The following is a 17,050-nucleotide window of genomic DNA, read 5'->3' on the forward strand; positions in this document are numbered from 1 at the left end:
TTGAAGCAAGCACCTAGAGCATGGTATGACAAGATAGGACAATATCTTGTCACTATTGGCTTTCAGATTTCCAAGGCAGATTTCTCACTTTATGTGTGAAAAACAGAGAAAGGTATTATGCTGCTTGTCATTTATGTTGATGATTTGATCATCAGAAGTGATAGTGATGAAGATATCCTTCATGTGAAAATGCTATTGAAGTAGAAGTTTGAGATGAAGGATTTGGGAGAGCTGTGTTATTTCTTGGGCATTGAGGTGATTAGATCACCAAGTGGGATACGGCTCTTGCAGAGGCAGTATGGATTGGACATGCTGTCCAAATATGGGATGACAGGATGTAAGCCTATTTTAGTTCCTTTGGAGCAGAATGTGAAGCTGATGAGGCATAAATCTTAAAAAACGCAGAATATCTCAGACGGACTGTTTTGCAAAATATCTCAAACGGACTGTTAGCTGGTCAATGGAGAGGCATAGGTCCGGGCTGATACGGGCTCTTGTACACTGATGCTGAGGCTAAAGAGCAGTCGATGATGAGGCTTGGGTAGGAGCTCAGAAGAAGATCAACAACATAGCTCCAAATAGAGAAAGAGGAATGTCATTAGATCAGAATCTAGACTCCAGCTTGCAAAATAGGTAATCACGAACTGAGTAGTTTGCAGAGGAAAGCGTGGGAAGAATGCAAACGCAGAGCAGCCACGTAGAAAACCTTTGCCTACCTCGCGACCTGTACTCAGGAGATCAGCCCAAGAGATACGCGATGAACAGCTGCGGATAAGCGATGCAACTTCAAAGGATATGTCGGGGAGGAACTAGAGATAAAGGGGGGCAACATCCAGCGTGAGTATCAGTAGCACATGTCGATATAGATCAGCTCCTTCATGCAGCAGTTGTGACAGTATGGCCCATCAATACGAACGGCTTAGTAGCAGGTGTACGGGGGAGATAGCGGGCATAATGGTGCAGCATCAAGGGCACATTATTGCGGGCTGAAAATGAAGACGATGGAGAGGGTAACGATGAGGCAAGGGAGAGGAGAATCAGGGCAGTAGCATCGGAGTGGCACAGATTTCAAGGCTGTTTGGTATGGGCCTGCTGTACGGCAACGTAGAGATGGCGACGTGTGGTGGAGGTAAGGCTCAGTCAGGGAAGACCCGCTCTGATACCATTTGTTGAAAATGGGGAGAGGGTGAGAGACACTCATCACATGATTGGAGACAAAAGCTGAGGCACAATAGCTGATGTTGATAGTTGGTTGAATCGTAGCTAGTACATGGCCTCATTTATAGGCTGGGCAAGCCTTATCTTCCCACACTGATACCTCATAGATGAGGTCACACACAAGAGAATCTAGATCCTAGAATCTAGGTGAGGAATCACATCTACCACATGAGGTGGCACAAGTGGCCTCAAGACTCTTCACACTCACAACTATAGGACACTCCTAGGACTCTAGGACCACACACACTAGGACCACACACACTAGGACTCCGATTCCAACATTCATTGCAAGCTGTAGCAAGGAGTGCAAACTCAAGAAAGTGACCATGCTGTCTATTCCCTGATCTTGTCCGGGCAGCAAAAGGCTGATCTTGTTTGCTGTCCCTCAATGCATCAAGAAGCCATCTGGGAACTTGCCTTTGCTGTCTATTGACAGCTCTTTCTTCAATGACTGCATCATGAGTAGTGGTATCATTTTGTGCTGGAAGAGAAACCTGCAAATCGGCATGAGGTTGTGGCTGATTATTGCTTAGTGGAGGGCCTGCAGGAGGCTCATGTTACTGCTCAAAATCCTCTTCTGATGATGGCAGAGGTAACCAAGATTCAAAGGCATCAAACATGTCAACATCTGGCTGTGCTTTGCAGTCCACAAGAGGAGAAGCTGAATGTCCAGCAAAGATCACATCTCTATTGACAATAATCTTCCCAGTATTTGGTTGATATAACCGATACCCTCTGCTCTCTTGGCTGTAACCAATAAATATGCATTTGATTGCCTTGTCATGAAGCTTATGTCTCAGCTGAGATGGTACATGAACGTATGCAACAAACCCAAAAACTCTCGTGTGTGAAAGTGAAGGCTTCCTGCCTTTCCATGCTTCATAAGGTGTAATGGTCTTCAATGCCCGTGTAGGTGATCTATTCAGCACATAGTTGGCACACATTACTGCATCAAGCCAAAATTTATTGGGCAAAGACTTGGCCTTAAGCATGCATCTGGCCATCTCCATTGTGGACTTGTTTTTCCTTTCAGAAACAGGATTCTGCTGAGGAGTGTAAGGAGTAGTGCATGAGTGAATAATGCCCCGTGAGGACAGAAATGCATCAAACTCCTTTGACATATACTCACCCCCCCTATCTGTGTTGAGAATGACAAGCTTGCTTCCTGATTCATTCTCAACCATATTCAGCCATCTCTGAAAGCATAAGAAAACTTCAGATTTGGCCTTTAAAGGATATACCCAACAATATCTTGTGAAATCATCAATGAGAGTCATGAAATACTTATACCCCCCAATGACATTTGTCCTCATTGGGCCATAGACATCACTGTGTACTAGCTGCAATTTCCTTTGTGAGAGTTTTGGACAATTCTTTTGAAAAGGAAATCGATGCATCTTACCCAAAAGACTACCCTCACACACATGTTTGGAAACTGTGTGAGTCTGAGGTACATCATTTGCCATCTGCTGTGAATGTAGCTTTGCAAGAGCTCTATAATTGAGATGGCCCATTCTCTCATGCCAAAGATGAGTTTCAGCAAGTTGTGAATCTGAAATAGCCAATGCTTTAATAGAAAGTGCAGCTGGATGATGATCAAGGTGATAAAGCCCTTTTTGTAAAGTGCCAGTGAGAACTATGGCATTGTCATCACGAAGATCATAAACTAGACATCTGTAGCCATCAAAAATTACTCTGAAACCTAAAGTAGCAATTGCTGAAATTGAAATCAAGTTGACTTCAATGCCAGGCACAAAAAGAACATTTGTTAGAGTGATCTGGATGGCTGGAAATGGATGTGAGCTGCACATCTCCAACTCCTTTTACAGCATATGAAGCATTATTAGCACATGTAACAGTCCCCCCTCGAGGTGCATCAGCTAGAGAATGAAACAACTGTCTGCAAGATGTGACATGCTTGGAAGCACCACTATCAAAGTACCAGGACTGAGCATCATTAGCAATAAAGAGTGCATCAGCTTTGGAGGGATCAAATGAGCAATGGACAGCCCATGCCCAATCATCCTGAAGAGCATGTGCATGTGAAGCCTCTGCTGGCTCATGGGATTCAATAGCATGTGAGGCATTAATTTGTCAATCCTGCTTTCTTTTTCTCCGAAGCAATGCGCCTTCTGCATTCTGAAATGTCATGTCCAGGCTTGCGACAATAGTTGCATCTTTTCTTCTTTGCCTTATCTGCTGTATTTTTAGATGCATGGGAAAAATTGCAGCTGCTATGCACAGATTTTGGCTTGCCCATAGGCTTGGAAGCCTTGCCTCTTCCTGTCTGCTGTGAAGCAAATGCATGATCAGGAATAATGGCTTGTCTGCTAGCTCTACTTTGCTCTTCCTGCAAAAGCAAAGTAACTAGCTGATCAAAAGAATAGTGGTCTTGATTACCCATGGCCACTAATCGAAGGGTTGTAGCAAACCCTTGATATGTATCTGGCAGTCCATTCAATGTGGTACTGACAAGCTGTGACTTTGGCACCACCTCATCAATGTTGGTAAGCTGTTCCATGAGGTCCTTGACCTTTGTCAAGTATGCATCCATTGACTCACCTTCATTCATACTGACTTCCTGTAATTGCCTTCTCAAATATGCAACACGAGCTTCATTGCGAATCTGATAGAGAGAAGCCAATTTATCCCAAGCATCCTTTGCTGTCTTGCAAGACTGGACGTGTGGAATAATGATTCTCTTGCATGATAAAGCAATGCATGAATGTGCATTTGCATCTCTTGCATCCCATCTTGACTGTTCTTGAGTTGGAAGAGCAGTAGCAGGAGTGCTAGAGGAAGAGACATCAGGAGGAGTACCCCCTGCAGAAGGACCAGCAGTAGAGGCAACCACTGTAGCATTGGCTGGCCTCAGATCAGCCCTAGAAACAACATTCCACAAATGCTTTGCAACAAGAATATGTTTCATGAGATAAGACCACATCGGATAGTTGGTGCCATCCAACTTATCATCTTCACGAAGAACTCCAAATAAATCTTGATTGTTCCCAGCCATAGCAAATGTAATACCCTGAAAAAGACCTGAAAAACCCAAAAGCCTCAAGGCTATCACTGCAAAAAGCTGACTGTCCCAAAAATGACAGCAAATATTTGCAAATTTGAGACCCAAATCAAAGGGCAAATGCAGATCTGACCCAAATGTGACTGTGACAGGCAATGTTCACTGCAAAAACAGCAAATTTGGCAAAAGCCCCAAATTTATTGAGGGCAAATAGGCCAAAAAGAGGGCAAATGCAGAAAAGCCCCGAATTTTGCTGAAATTTTTGCCAATGTGACCCAATGTATGCAAATCTGGCTCAATGTCCTACAAATGTAACTTAATATCCTGCAATCTGACCCAATGTACTGCAATCTAAACAAGAAATTGTAGACCAAATCCCAAAACTCCAATATTTTTGCAAGAAATTGCAACCAAAGGAGGTGAAAAGAACTGAAAGCCCCAAATTTGCCAATGTCTTGCAAAAGCCCCAAATTGCGTCAAGTTCTTGACGGCTGATTTGCAGATGAAACCGTACGGAAGAACATACAGAGCAGATACGTGGCTGTCCAATGTACGGTACGCAAGTACGGTGGCTGTACGGTGTACGATGCAAGTACGTGGGTGTACGACGTACAGTAGCACAGGTACGTTGTGTACGTTGTACGGAGCAATACGTGGCTGTCCAATGTATGGTACGGAATATGCACGATGTATGTATCAGGTACGACGTTGTGTACGGAACGCATGTGTACGGCGATGCAGATATCTGTACATGACAGTACAGAACACAATGTACGGCGATGCAGATATCCGTACGTGACAGTATGGACATCTGGTGTGCAGGCTGTACGGTGGCGTAGGTAGATCTGAGATCTGTATGAGGTTGCAGAAGCTGGGCGCCTGGATCTGTGGCACAAAAAATGGCGAATGATGGCCACGGGCGCTGGAGGAGACCTCGAAAAGGTTGCGGCAGGGCCTAGAAGTAGTCGCCTCTGCTGGAAAGCAACAATAAGGTAGATTATGGTGACAATAATGGCTTTGGAAGCCTAGGACAGCAGTTGAAGATCCTCGAACAGGTTGGAGATGTGACGACCAGCAGAGCAACAGACTCCCAATGAGCAATGGAGGACTCCGGGGCAGACAAGAGCAATACCTGCTCTGATACCACTGTAGGATCGGATAGAAGAGAGAGAGAGTGCAGGTAGCAAAGAGTCGTAGTAGAACAGCCGTCACGTGAAATCTTAGATAATGAAAAAATACCAGTACAAGGTACTTGTACCTAGACCTAGGACTAAGTGTCCTAGGTGTCACATAGGACTAAGTGTCCTATGTGGCCTAAAAGGCACTAACACTACAAGTGCCTACACTTATGCCTACAAGGCACATACCATGGCCTATAGGGCATCACTAGAACCACCAGAAGATGGCCTATAGCTCAGATACCTTGTACATAGAACAATGACCTTTCATCAAACACCAACCTAGACCACAAGTCATCTAATGTGGAAACTTTACCAGGATAACACGAGCACAGTCTTGCTTAAATTATGTGCACACAAGCTTCTGGTTTGGAAAGATGACACACAATAGTACAGTCGAAACTTATTATAGGTAGATGATATCAAGTACAAAATCTGCACCCCAGTAGGCCACTACTTGTTGTTTGGTACAGCCAAGTATGGCACTCCTTTGGGAATTGTTTGTTGCTCCTACTGTAGTAGAGCTCTCTCCAAACAACCATGTGTCTCTTGCAAGCTACATTAGCTGCTCATGGTTGCACTCTTCTACTCCCTCCTATGGACCCACATGTCCTCTCTACAGGCTGGAGGTCTACATCAAGTATTTCCGTAGAATGCTGACGGAATGCTGCAGAATAAACTGACTAAGGGAGCCCTTATATAGAGCTCATAATCCTAGATCCCCCCTCCCTCTCCAAGTCGGCTAGTCCGTAGGCCGACCCCTGTTGTAGGTTGGCCGACCTGTTAGAAATCAACCAGCAGAGGGTACGCACAGCGGAAGAATGATAGAATAGCCTAGGAGCCCACACGTGTGTGTGGGGTGTGGAATCACAAACGTCTTTTACTTATGTGCATCACATAGATGTGCAGACGAGTAAATAGACAATGGTCCAACCAGATATAGAAATCGCCAAAGAATATATTTCCATCCAAAGCTATGGACACAATACACGAGAGAGATCCAAAGTCCCACCACCCAGAACAGGGGCTTATGTGTGGCAACCAACAGGCCCAGAGGACCCCCAGGTAGGGACTCCATAGTGGACATGTCTGCCCTCACCCCTACCCTACTCTACGCTCACGAGGGGCGGGCACACCCACAACAAAAGCCCTCACTCAGCCTAACCTAAGCTCTCACGGTTTGGGCACACCCACAAGCAGGGCACTCATCTGACAATAGTTGTAGCAGAACACAAGGAGACCCCCTTTGGATCTGCCAGGCCATGACATCCAAACAACATACTGCCACCTGATTTAGCAGGAACAACCTCTCATGGCTCGAGGTCCTATGTGAAAACCCGCCTCGATCAAAGTCTCATTCGCCACTGCCCTTGTTTGATAGGTCCCGCTGCCACATACAAGCAAGCAATCCTCTATCTGGAACCAGAAAGCCTGCTGGCAGCGCAAAGTGCGTCATGCTACTAGAAGGTTGGAACAGTCGATATGACAGACGCAGAACCTAGACGCAGAACCTTCCTCCTGCTCATTGGTCCCCTCACTGATCCTTTGAGAGTTAACCACGGAGCCCATTCTTGTTGTTCTTGACTTGCACAGTGTGTTGGAGTTGCTCTTCATCAAGATGGTCATGTTGTAGAAAATTGTGAGATGCTGAGAGGCATATGGGGACATATAAGAAGGAGAGGTTGGCTGTAGAAGCAAATTGACGGTGGAGGCTATCGTGAGCTGACTGAGGAGGGATTCATGGTCGTGCTAGGGTGGAATGTGAAGCTACAAATCCTAACCATGCAACCATCTTGAAAATCTCAGATGCGGTGTTGTCGCAGCATTGGAGTAAGAGGATACATGACATAAGGGAGCGGAGGGATATACAAAGAACATGGCAACTAGTGACTAGCAAGACCAGGCCGCAGATGAGGAAGAGCATGTAGAAGTGAGGCAAGTCGGGGAACTTGCTCTGATACCATGTTGGAGATTAGAGGACTAAGACCACAACCAACTTCGACAGTTCCATTATCAAGAGATTGTACATATAGCTGCTCGCAAAGGGCTTTTTGATCCACTCCATGAATCTCTCCATCAACCTTCCTACTTCTCTTAATCAGACCCACTCATGTGACCGAAGCAATGATTCACACATATGACCTCATAGCTTGATATGCTCACACATCACCACTCTATCCACATACAGATACGAGACTTCAATTACCTTTACTTCATGGAAACAATTCCAAAGAGCCAAATATGAATCGATCTGAGGACTGAACACACAGTGCACACAACGACAAGATCACAACACAAACCAACAATTCTCATAGCAGTGAGCGGCAGAAATATTGGTTGTGATGTGACTACACACAGTGGGAGAGGAGGGCTTTCTTACTTAGTGGAAATAATCCCAAGGAGCCTAATATGACTCATCGGAAGTCGATCCGAGGATTGAACACGCAACCAGAGAGAGAGAGAGAGAGAGAGAGAGAGAGAGAGAGAGATGATATGACATTATTAATGTCCATTGGGGACCCAACAGGATCTATAGGACAAAGGTGAACAGAAAAATTTACATGTTGCAGCTCTAAGAATAGCTGTCAATGACATAGTTCATGTATTTGTGTCCTTGCTCAGCATATGGGCTTGGTCCAAGACTTTACTGCGATGTGCCAATACCTCCTCGACGCAAGCTTCTATCCTCGGTGGCAGTCGAAGAGGATGTGCAAGTTTGTGTTTGTGGAAATCTTTATTTCATATTTCTCCCTGTTGTGCAGATAGGCTCCAGAAGTTAGTGTGTAGCATTTGTCCTCTATGTCCCGTCATGGCCACAGGTTGCATCCTTTCGTGGCCATCTACCAGTCTCTACTTGGAGTTCATGGGTGCTGGTTCGTAGCTGGCATATTAGTATTCCTTAAAGAGAGATGTTCTCCTTGAGATAATCTTGTCCCCCATAAGGCATCATTGGATTGATTTCTCGTGTAGAAGGCCACCTTCTCTTTTGGGTCCTGCCATACTTTGCCTATGAATTTTCCAGCTACCAGTTCTCTGATGTCAATGTCGGTATGCGGGAGTTCTGCATCGGTCGTCCAATATCCCAGCCACTCTATTCCTGTTTTGTACGAGCCCTTGTCTTTGGTTGCTTCCATTGCTCTGTGGGGAGCTTGTCCTTGTGTTCTTTGAGAGAGAGAGAGAGAGAGAGAGATGATGATGATGATGTGGGATTGTGATGCTTCTTGCAGGGTCATTTACAAAATCATCAAGTCCTTAAATTATTGGCTTGACATCCTTCTAATCGTTATCCTAGCTCTGCTGCCTCGGTTTTGCCTTAAAGTCGTGGTACAGAAACTTTGGCCTTCTGATGTACAAATCACCAGGGAGGTGGAGAGAAGGAAAAAGGTTTGAAATAGTGAATCTTGCTGCTGGCCAGCCATCCATAATTCGCTCAAGATATGCCCCTCTTTGTATAGTTGCAAACAAGGAAATACAGATACTGAGTTCTCTCTGTAGGTACAGAATAGCTCTTCATATTTTTGACAATTTTCTTTATTTTCATTGACCTTGCAATGCGTACAAATTGTATGCTGCAATATTTGTATCAAGTCGTTATTGAAGATCTGGAGCTGTCTTTACATTACGATTTTTACATGTCCCTTTCTCACTTTGAAATGCCAGGGATCATTGTTTATGAAAATTGAGTATGCCTCACTTCTTTGTGGAATTTCAATGCAGAGTAGTTACCCTATTATCTTTAAAACAATGGCATGAACAGGAAATTGTTTTTCAGAGCAATGAAAAGGTAGCTTCGAAAGAATCTTCACAACAGGATACTGTCATTACTCATTTGATATGGTGAGTTTGGACATGTGCATGCTAGAGCAGTATGTGGGTAGGTATGCGGACAAATGTATGTGTATGTAGTGCATGCAAGGGTGATGTCGCCATGTTGCCATAAAGCACCAACGGTGTTGATGCCTATCCATATTCTTGATGGGTTATTTGTTGGATGGATCCTTAAAGATGCACTGTGTATACCTACGAGCTCAAATGTGGAAGAACATGAATTTTGTTCAATATTTTGTTTAGCATGCCTCTTGCACGGGCTGCACAAAGCCCTAGATTCTACCAATCACCTTTTCCCAAATTGTCATCAACAAGATATGCATAAGCATCCAATAAAGATCTTCCTTCCCAATGGATGGACAATCTAAGATTGCCAATCAGTTGTTGTAAGATATGCTCATTTTGTATGTGTCCCTAAAGTAGAAAAGCTATGTACCATTGTTTAACGCTGTATATAAGATTGAGGGAGATACTTCAATAAGGTTCAGCTCATTTGTGCTGATAAGGATGCCTATGATGCTACCAAGAATGGTCCTTTGATGAGCAAAACTAGATGAGAGAGTGAGCAAGGGTAGCAACACATTTCAGACTGGCACAACATTATAAATTTTTAGTAGGGTGAGATGCAACACAATGGCTTTAGAGAGAAACTGCAAAAATAATGGTTTAGGGTTTCAAGTCATAGCAACCTTGTAATAGTTTAGCTTACAAAACCTAAAACCGATTACGAATGTTTAACGGGCTGAGAAGTAATACAATGCTTTCAGTTGCAACTTAAAAAAAGTTGCAAAAAATTAACTAAATAAGTCAAAAATTTGTAAGTATTTAATGGGAGAGGCATACATAATTAATGCATTGTGACATAAGGGACTACTAGGCCTTTCAAGATAAGGATTATATGGTACATACCAAAACATGAAAACATTGTGCACAAAGAAGGTACATTGCTACTACCAAGACTTGTATGAAGCGATAGCTAATCTTGATCTAACTTTGACAATTTTTGAAGTAACTCTTATCTACTTAAGAGTTGTTTGGTGAAAAAGGTTATATACCTTGATATCTAATCTCAAATGGCATAGATAAAAGTAAAATAGGTGCTTGCAAGGAATGAATGCACTCCTATCTATAAGTCCAGACCATTGCAATATGGGAAGCTAGAAATTGTCATAGTCTATGGATTGCCTTGGGAGATTGATCCATGTATTGAGACAGAGAATTCTACATCCTCACTTTTTTGGACAACAATATTCCCAATCACTTGACTGTCTTGTAGTTTTTCTTTCGGGGGGTAATTTTCTCCTCCATTTCCTCCAAAATGGTATTCTCCATCACAATTTTCTACCATTAGGTGTAGTTGGTATTGTTGGAGGATTGAGGGGAGAGCAAGGACTGCACAAGATAGGTAACCACACACTGTTGTATATATAACATAAAGTGGAACATATATATAAAGCCCTTAGGGTTAAGATTAGGGTTTGACCCTATCCCCTACAAGGTATGATGCAATTTACACTATCCTTAACACCTCCTCTTGTATTCTTTTGTTTGGTGCATATAATAACAAACCATAATTGAAAAAGAAAACTGAAGAAATCAAAGTAGTATGTGCATGGGTGAGCATAATGACTACATAGCGGAAGTTTGTGCTGTGAGTACAACTTAGTAGATCTTATACATAACGTGCAATTCCCCCTCTTAAGTTGTAGATCATCCTTCACCTTTCCGAACACTGTAGGGGAGATTTGAGGTAAAAAAGGACCTAGGAAAATGGATTAAGGACTAAGCATGGGAGGGTGGGTCCCAAGGCTCTTACAAAGTGCACTTCCCTAGACATGGGGATGAGACCATTATCCCCCCTAAAAAGGCAATTTTCCATTGCCCTCTCTTGGAGGGTGCTCATCCGTCCCGCACATGCCACGTCACCCTAAAATTGATCTTTTTTGAAAAAAGTGAAAAGAGCTTGAAAACCCTCCCAAACTTTTCCCAACCCATACCTATTGACCAAAGCCATTTTTCAAACCTCACCTAATGGCTTGGATATCATCCCAAAACCCACCTATTGACCTAAACCAAATTTCATCCCCCAAATTGCATTGAAACCCTTCCAAACCTTTTCCTAACCCCTATCCATTGATCCAAACCATTGACCCAAACCAATCTTCATCCCCAAATCCATTTACCTCTCACCTTGTCGATATTTTGTAATTTCATATCCTATAATGGCTCCATTGCAAGATATCAACAACATGAAGCACAAATGTAGCCTACACATTAAGGTTGCATCCAATACGCCACAACTCGTCAATGCGATGGCAACATGAGTGTGGATAGAGAGAAATTGAGCTAGCTACGTGAGGCAGGATGCAAGCACATCGACCTTTGGAGCAATGGTATACTCTATTGAGTGGATCCTCGAATTTGTGCACCTCCCACATTTCATAATTTGCAAAGTTTGCTTCAATAAGTTGGAGATGGTCATCAAGATTTTCTTGGTTATTGCAAACACATTAGTGGAAATGATGTCCAAGCCCAGTGCTCAAGAATGGAACTACCTCTATTGCAAGAGAAAAGCTTGAAGGTGCTCTTCACAATTTGCAATAGAAGGTTGAAGAACATGAATTGTTTTGTACATCTCTTTCCACGCAGCTTTCATACACTCAAAGGGACATCCAGGAACATATAATTAGCAAGGAAAAGGCATAACAAATTGTTCAAAGTTTAGAAAATGAGCAATGCAGTGCTTATCAGTGGCTGTTGTGGTGCAAGGAAGCATAGAGTGTGAGCCACATAGTTTGTATTAGGTCCCATGTTTTTCCTTGTATTTGCTGAATGTATTTTCTATTTTTTGAATTGTTTGTCTCCATTATGTTGATTTCGTGTTCATAGATTATTTTGCATGTACTTTATTAGTGATGTTGTTGGAAAGAGTTACAGCTGCTATTGTAAAGCTTGAAGAACTTTTGTTTAGCATGGGAATGCATGGAGGAAACGTCACACTCCAAAAAGATGACCAGCTCTCAGGGGCTTTAGGGAATCTTCCATGTAAAGTTTTCATTCACAATGCAAAGGCACAAAGATTTTTATCTAATCATGGTAAAAAAAATTGGCACGGCATAACTTTGAGTTTTTGGAAGGCATTGTGTGAGTGCACCACAAATTTAGAAGCTAATCTCCTAATGTCAGGTATATGAGGGCACGTGTTTGGACAACATGAGACAAGCTAGCCAAAATTTTAGAATAATCTTCCATGACTAAAAATGATGTGCATTTATTTAAGAATGCTATCACCGAGTATACTCAAGACATGGTAGATGGATGGGGTGAAACACACATTATCGATTACATGGTATGATCAATCCCATCGATTGAATTTATTGCATGTAATTTTTCTTGTTTTCTCTTAAACTCAAGTGTTTTATGTTGGATGCAACACATTCTTTATGTTCACAGTCCATGGTTTATTAAAAAGTATGGTTCTTTGAATGTTTGGAGTGCGCAAGGTATGGAAAAGTTGCGTTATAGAGCACGAGGTTCATATTTGAAAAACACACGTCATGGTGTTGGGATGACTCAAAGCAATTCTCTCTATGAAATGTTCGAATGGTTTTATTGTTGAATTATTAGTTCTCTTGTAAAAGGGAGAAAGCTTTGCAAACACAATTAGGTCAAGCGAATGAAAGGAAGAGGTGGGAGTCCTAGAATAAGTCATGTGCTGCGCAAAAAGTTAAACAATGGTTCGCCAAAAGAATTTGTTGCGGAAGATGGTGGATTGAACCACCTTACTCTTAAGACTTTCAATCGTAGGCCATTTGGCAATTTGCTAAACAATTTTGGAAATATATTTCTATTGCAAAAAAAAAAGGCTTTCAATTATACATGTCAATGTTTTTTAAATTTGTAACCTCCCAGTGTCGATGAATATGTTTATTTTCCATATGTCTTTCTAAGATAGAGGCCATGGATACAACCACACCGCTTGTTATCTCAAGGTTCCATAACCTATGCATTTAAAAGTGGTCCCTAAGTTGTATATTAACCATGCCAAAAAATGTGTCGTAAAGATTTATTTTATCAACTTTTTAAAGGCCTTTGTTAAGGCTCTAAACCTAGGCCTTAATGAAGGCCCTAAACCTAAGCCATGAAGCTATGCCTTTATTAAATCCTAAACTTAGGCCTTATTCTTTGGTTAAGCCTTGGTTAATAGCTACTATATAGCTATTGGTTAATCTTTGGTTAAGCCTTGGTTAATAGCTACTATATAAAACAAGAGGACAGATAATCTCACTATTCATTTTAGAATCATCCACCCTCGTCTCCTTCCTTGTACTTCCATGGCAAGGACTAAACAAACCATCAAGGGGACTCGGAAGTTAGTGAACACAGTACAAAAGATCCATAAGAGAAGGAAGCAATTACAAGAGCAGGTAGTAGAGCAGAAAGAGGAAGAAATAGGGAGTATACATATCCCCCTTTAGAAGCTGACTCTTTCAATACATTGGAGGATTCATATATTAAATTAGATGATCTTTTGGATGGAGCATTCGATGATTTTGATGATGTTAAACAAATGGAATAATGGAAACAGGAACAAGAAAGAAAACACAAGGAAAGAATAGAGATAATGAAGGAAAGACTCCTGATGAGGCCCCCACAAGTAGAGGCGGTGGCAACTGTCATTTAGACTATTGCATGAAACCAGCGAGGAGGGCACTCTTAGAAAAAAAAAAGTATCAGAAAAGAGTCAAACTAATGCCTAGAGCTCGCCTAGAGCATCTTTTGACTGAGTGGTGAAAGGGATTTTGCAAGAGTACAAGGATGATGCAAGAATACAAAGTGTTGCCTTGGCTGCACTGCAAGAGGCTGAGTAGTCAGGCTGAGTAGTCACTATTATGGAAGATGCAAATTCATGTTGCATACATGTAAAGAGGGTGACCATCATGGATAAGGATATAGCGCTTGCTTGTTGAATTAGGAATGATCCATTGTTGAGACGATGAGTTGTAGATGATGATGGACTATATATCTTCAATCTATTCTAAACAATGTCACCAAAATTTGGAAGAAATGAAGTTCATTTTTGTTGAAGGATGTGTTGGAAGCAATTGTCTATTTCTTGCAATCTCTTTAAAATCTTGCTAATACTTTTTTCTATTTGTGAAAATTATGTGATGCATGCCTTTTTTTTGTTGGTGTTTTTTTTTTGCATTTCATGTGTTAACATCCACAAAGTACAGCCATCAAATGCTTTTTAGTGTCTTAAGTTGATAGGAACGTAGTGGGTGTGATTGTTAAGGAGTGTGTGAGGTCTAATCCCATCAAAAAACAACCAAAATGTTGATTCTTGCCAAATCTTGAAGTTGTTTTGTGTTCTAGAACTCACCCTTCATGAATTTTTGCATTTTTGCTTCCAAAAAGTGTTTTTTCCTCAATTTTTTTCATCGTATAGGTGAACTAGGTAGTGTAGCACAGCCCTAGCATAACAAATCCAGGACAGAAACTCAAATCCTGCAAAAAAATCCACAAAAATCAATTGGCGACACTGTTTTTTCCTATCCCACTGAGTCAGTGCCATAGAGCTATCCCATCGACCAAATATTCCATTGGTCGGTGCGTTAGCCGTATCCCGCCGACCAAACCATATTGACCCGGTGCCATAGAGCTATCTCGTCGACCTAAATTCTGATGAGGGCCTAACCCACCGTCTCGATAAAATGCATGTCACAGTTGCTATCTCACCGCATCCGTTGACTTGGTGCTATAGAGCTGTCCCGACGATCGTTGCTATTCTACTACCCCACCGCGAGCGCGGTGAACTCACCCCCATGCCCATGGTCATATTCGTATCCCTCCTATCATTGTGTTACGCTGATCATGTCGCTCGTCGCTATTTCATTCCGTCGATTGTCACTCTGTCCATTCCGCTGATCGTCACCTTACACTTATTCCACTAATCATCGTTTCACTCCTATCATGCCACCCAGTGCGATTGTCCATCCCCATGCCATGCCCGTCACGATAACTATACCGCCTCTTAGCACTCCATTCGTATCCCTCTGACTTGTGATCCCGTCGCACACGTGGTAAGATCTACCCTGTCGATCATCGCATTATGTCGATCCCATCGCCTGGTGTCATTCGTACTCTAGCGCCGCTATATGCTTACGTTGCCACCTATCGCTATACTTGTATTCCATCGCCCGGTGTGATACCTTACCCCCTCGACCATTGCTATGAAGCTATCCTGCCAACCGTCGCTATAGAGCTATCCTGCCGCAACTATTGCGATACCTCTGGGGTAGCCAAATAATTAAAAAAATTCCAGAACCTCAGTTCAGCTTAAGGGTGCTCAACTAGATGCCCCCCACATGTACTTGAGGTCTGAAAGAATTTTGCCAAAGGATCCCATGCCGGAAGAGAGTGCTTCGAGCTATGCTTAGCCCACCCTCCGTCCTAGCTGGGAATCTGAAAGCTCCGATCCCGAGCCTCCACTCGCTAGTAGGCCCCCGACCAGAAACTCTATCTAGTTCCGATGAAACAGAGAGTCTGGACGAAGTGATGCAAGACCCCTCGGGTCCAAGGGCATCAGAAGCTCCATTCATAAGTGTAGCCTCTCCCAACTTGCTTGCACCTTTGGTTGCATCCAAGATTAGAGGTATGTTCTCCAACATCTTCGGCCGCTTAGGCCAAACAGAGTCGGTAGACATGGAGAACCCCTTCGCCAGCATGTTTGTAGGGAGGGAAGGCCAGCAACATCCAGCTCCCGAACCATAGACTGGGACGAAAACCACCTTCGCCAATCCAGGACCCTCTGCCTATGCCAGACCTTCCCAGTGGGAAAACATGGACGATGAAGATCCATGAATGAGGGAATTCCGAAGGCAAGACCCCAGCCGAGGGGATACCTAGAACTTCCAAGGTAGAGTGCCTTATGAACCTCCAATAGTCCAGGTGCCGCCAACCTTCGCCAACTATGGTAGTTCCCCTAAGGATGTTTAACATGCTCAAACCCTGAGAGGTAAGCAAGGGAACCGTAAGGGTAAAATCAGATCTTCATTGGTTGACCTATGTAGGCACCATGACTACTCACCTCATTTTTTTAAAGCCATGTGGGTGAAGCAAAAACTAGTTGAAGCAACAAAGTGAGGGAGCGGAGCAACTTTGCAAGGGAAAGCCCTACTACAAGCAAGCAATAGAGCAAAAAGGAAAGCAAAGAACCAAAAGAAGAGGTATGGCTCTTTACTACATCTTGCTATTTCATTCGGTTCTTCTTAGAGTAAAAAGAAACGGAAACTAGAGGGAAATTAGAGAATAACTTGAGGGAAAGTAGGGGCAAACATAGCAAAAGTAGGGGTAAATATAGCAAAAGAATAACTTAGAAAGCATGAACTTTGAAAAGATCGAAAGAGAAGAGAAATGCATACCTTGAAAGAAAGGGAGCAAGAGGTTTGCTTCAAGACCTAGAGGTGGAGAGGGAGACTTGTGGAAAGGATGGAGAAGTGATAGGTGGGGAGGGAAACAAAGTCAAATGGAGGGCAAAATGGGAAAAATGACTAGCGAAATAGAGTGTGAGGCATCATGAGAGAGACTCGAGAGAGAAAAGCACTAGCGATTTTGGCTATTTTTGCTAGGCAATCATTGGTATATACCAATGGTTATAAAAGCACAGTGTCAGTATATATCAACATAAATAGGGTTTGGCATCGATATATACCGATAGATAGGGGGTTTGTCCAAATACCAATAGAAATAGGGTCTGAAGTAAATATATACCAATGGAAAAGGGAACTTTTCTTAAATTGAT

The 17,050-nt window shown here is 42.7% G+C and overlaps 1 protein-coding gene across 1 annotated transcript in view; it reads left to right on the plus strand.

The window, feature by feature from the left end:
- LOC147885488 (phospholipid-transporting ATPase 1-like) overlaps positions 1-9,031 on the plus strand; it is a 59,500-nt gene extending 50,469 nt beyond the window's left edge. Inside the window, exon 7 of the mRNA XM_087396323.1 lies at positions 8,646-9,031. Within this exon, the coding sequence (XP_087252449.1) occupies positions 8,646-8,808 (163 nt within the window). The 3' untranslated portion in view covers positions 8,809-9,031. The remainder of the gene's footprint in view (positions 1-8,645) is intronic.
- The last annotated feature ends 8,019 nt before the right edge of the window (positions 9,032-17,050 follow it).

The sequence above is a fragment of the Dipteris shenzhenensis genome, chromosome 25, assembly GCF_047967505.1.
Source record: "Dipteris shenzhenensis isolate YYH24624 ecotype China chromosome 25, Dip_SZ_1.0, whole genome shotgun sequence".
NCBI lineage: Eukaryota > Viridiplantae > Streptophyta > Polypodiopsida > Gleicheniales > Dipteridaceae > Dipteris > Dipteris shenzhenensis.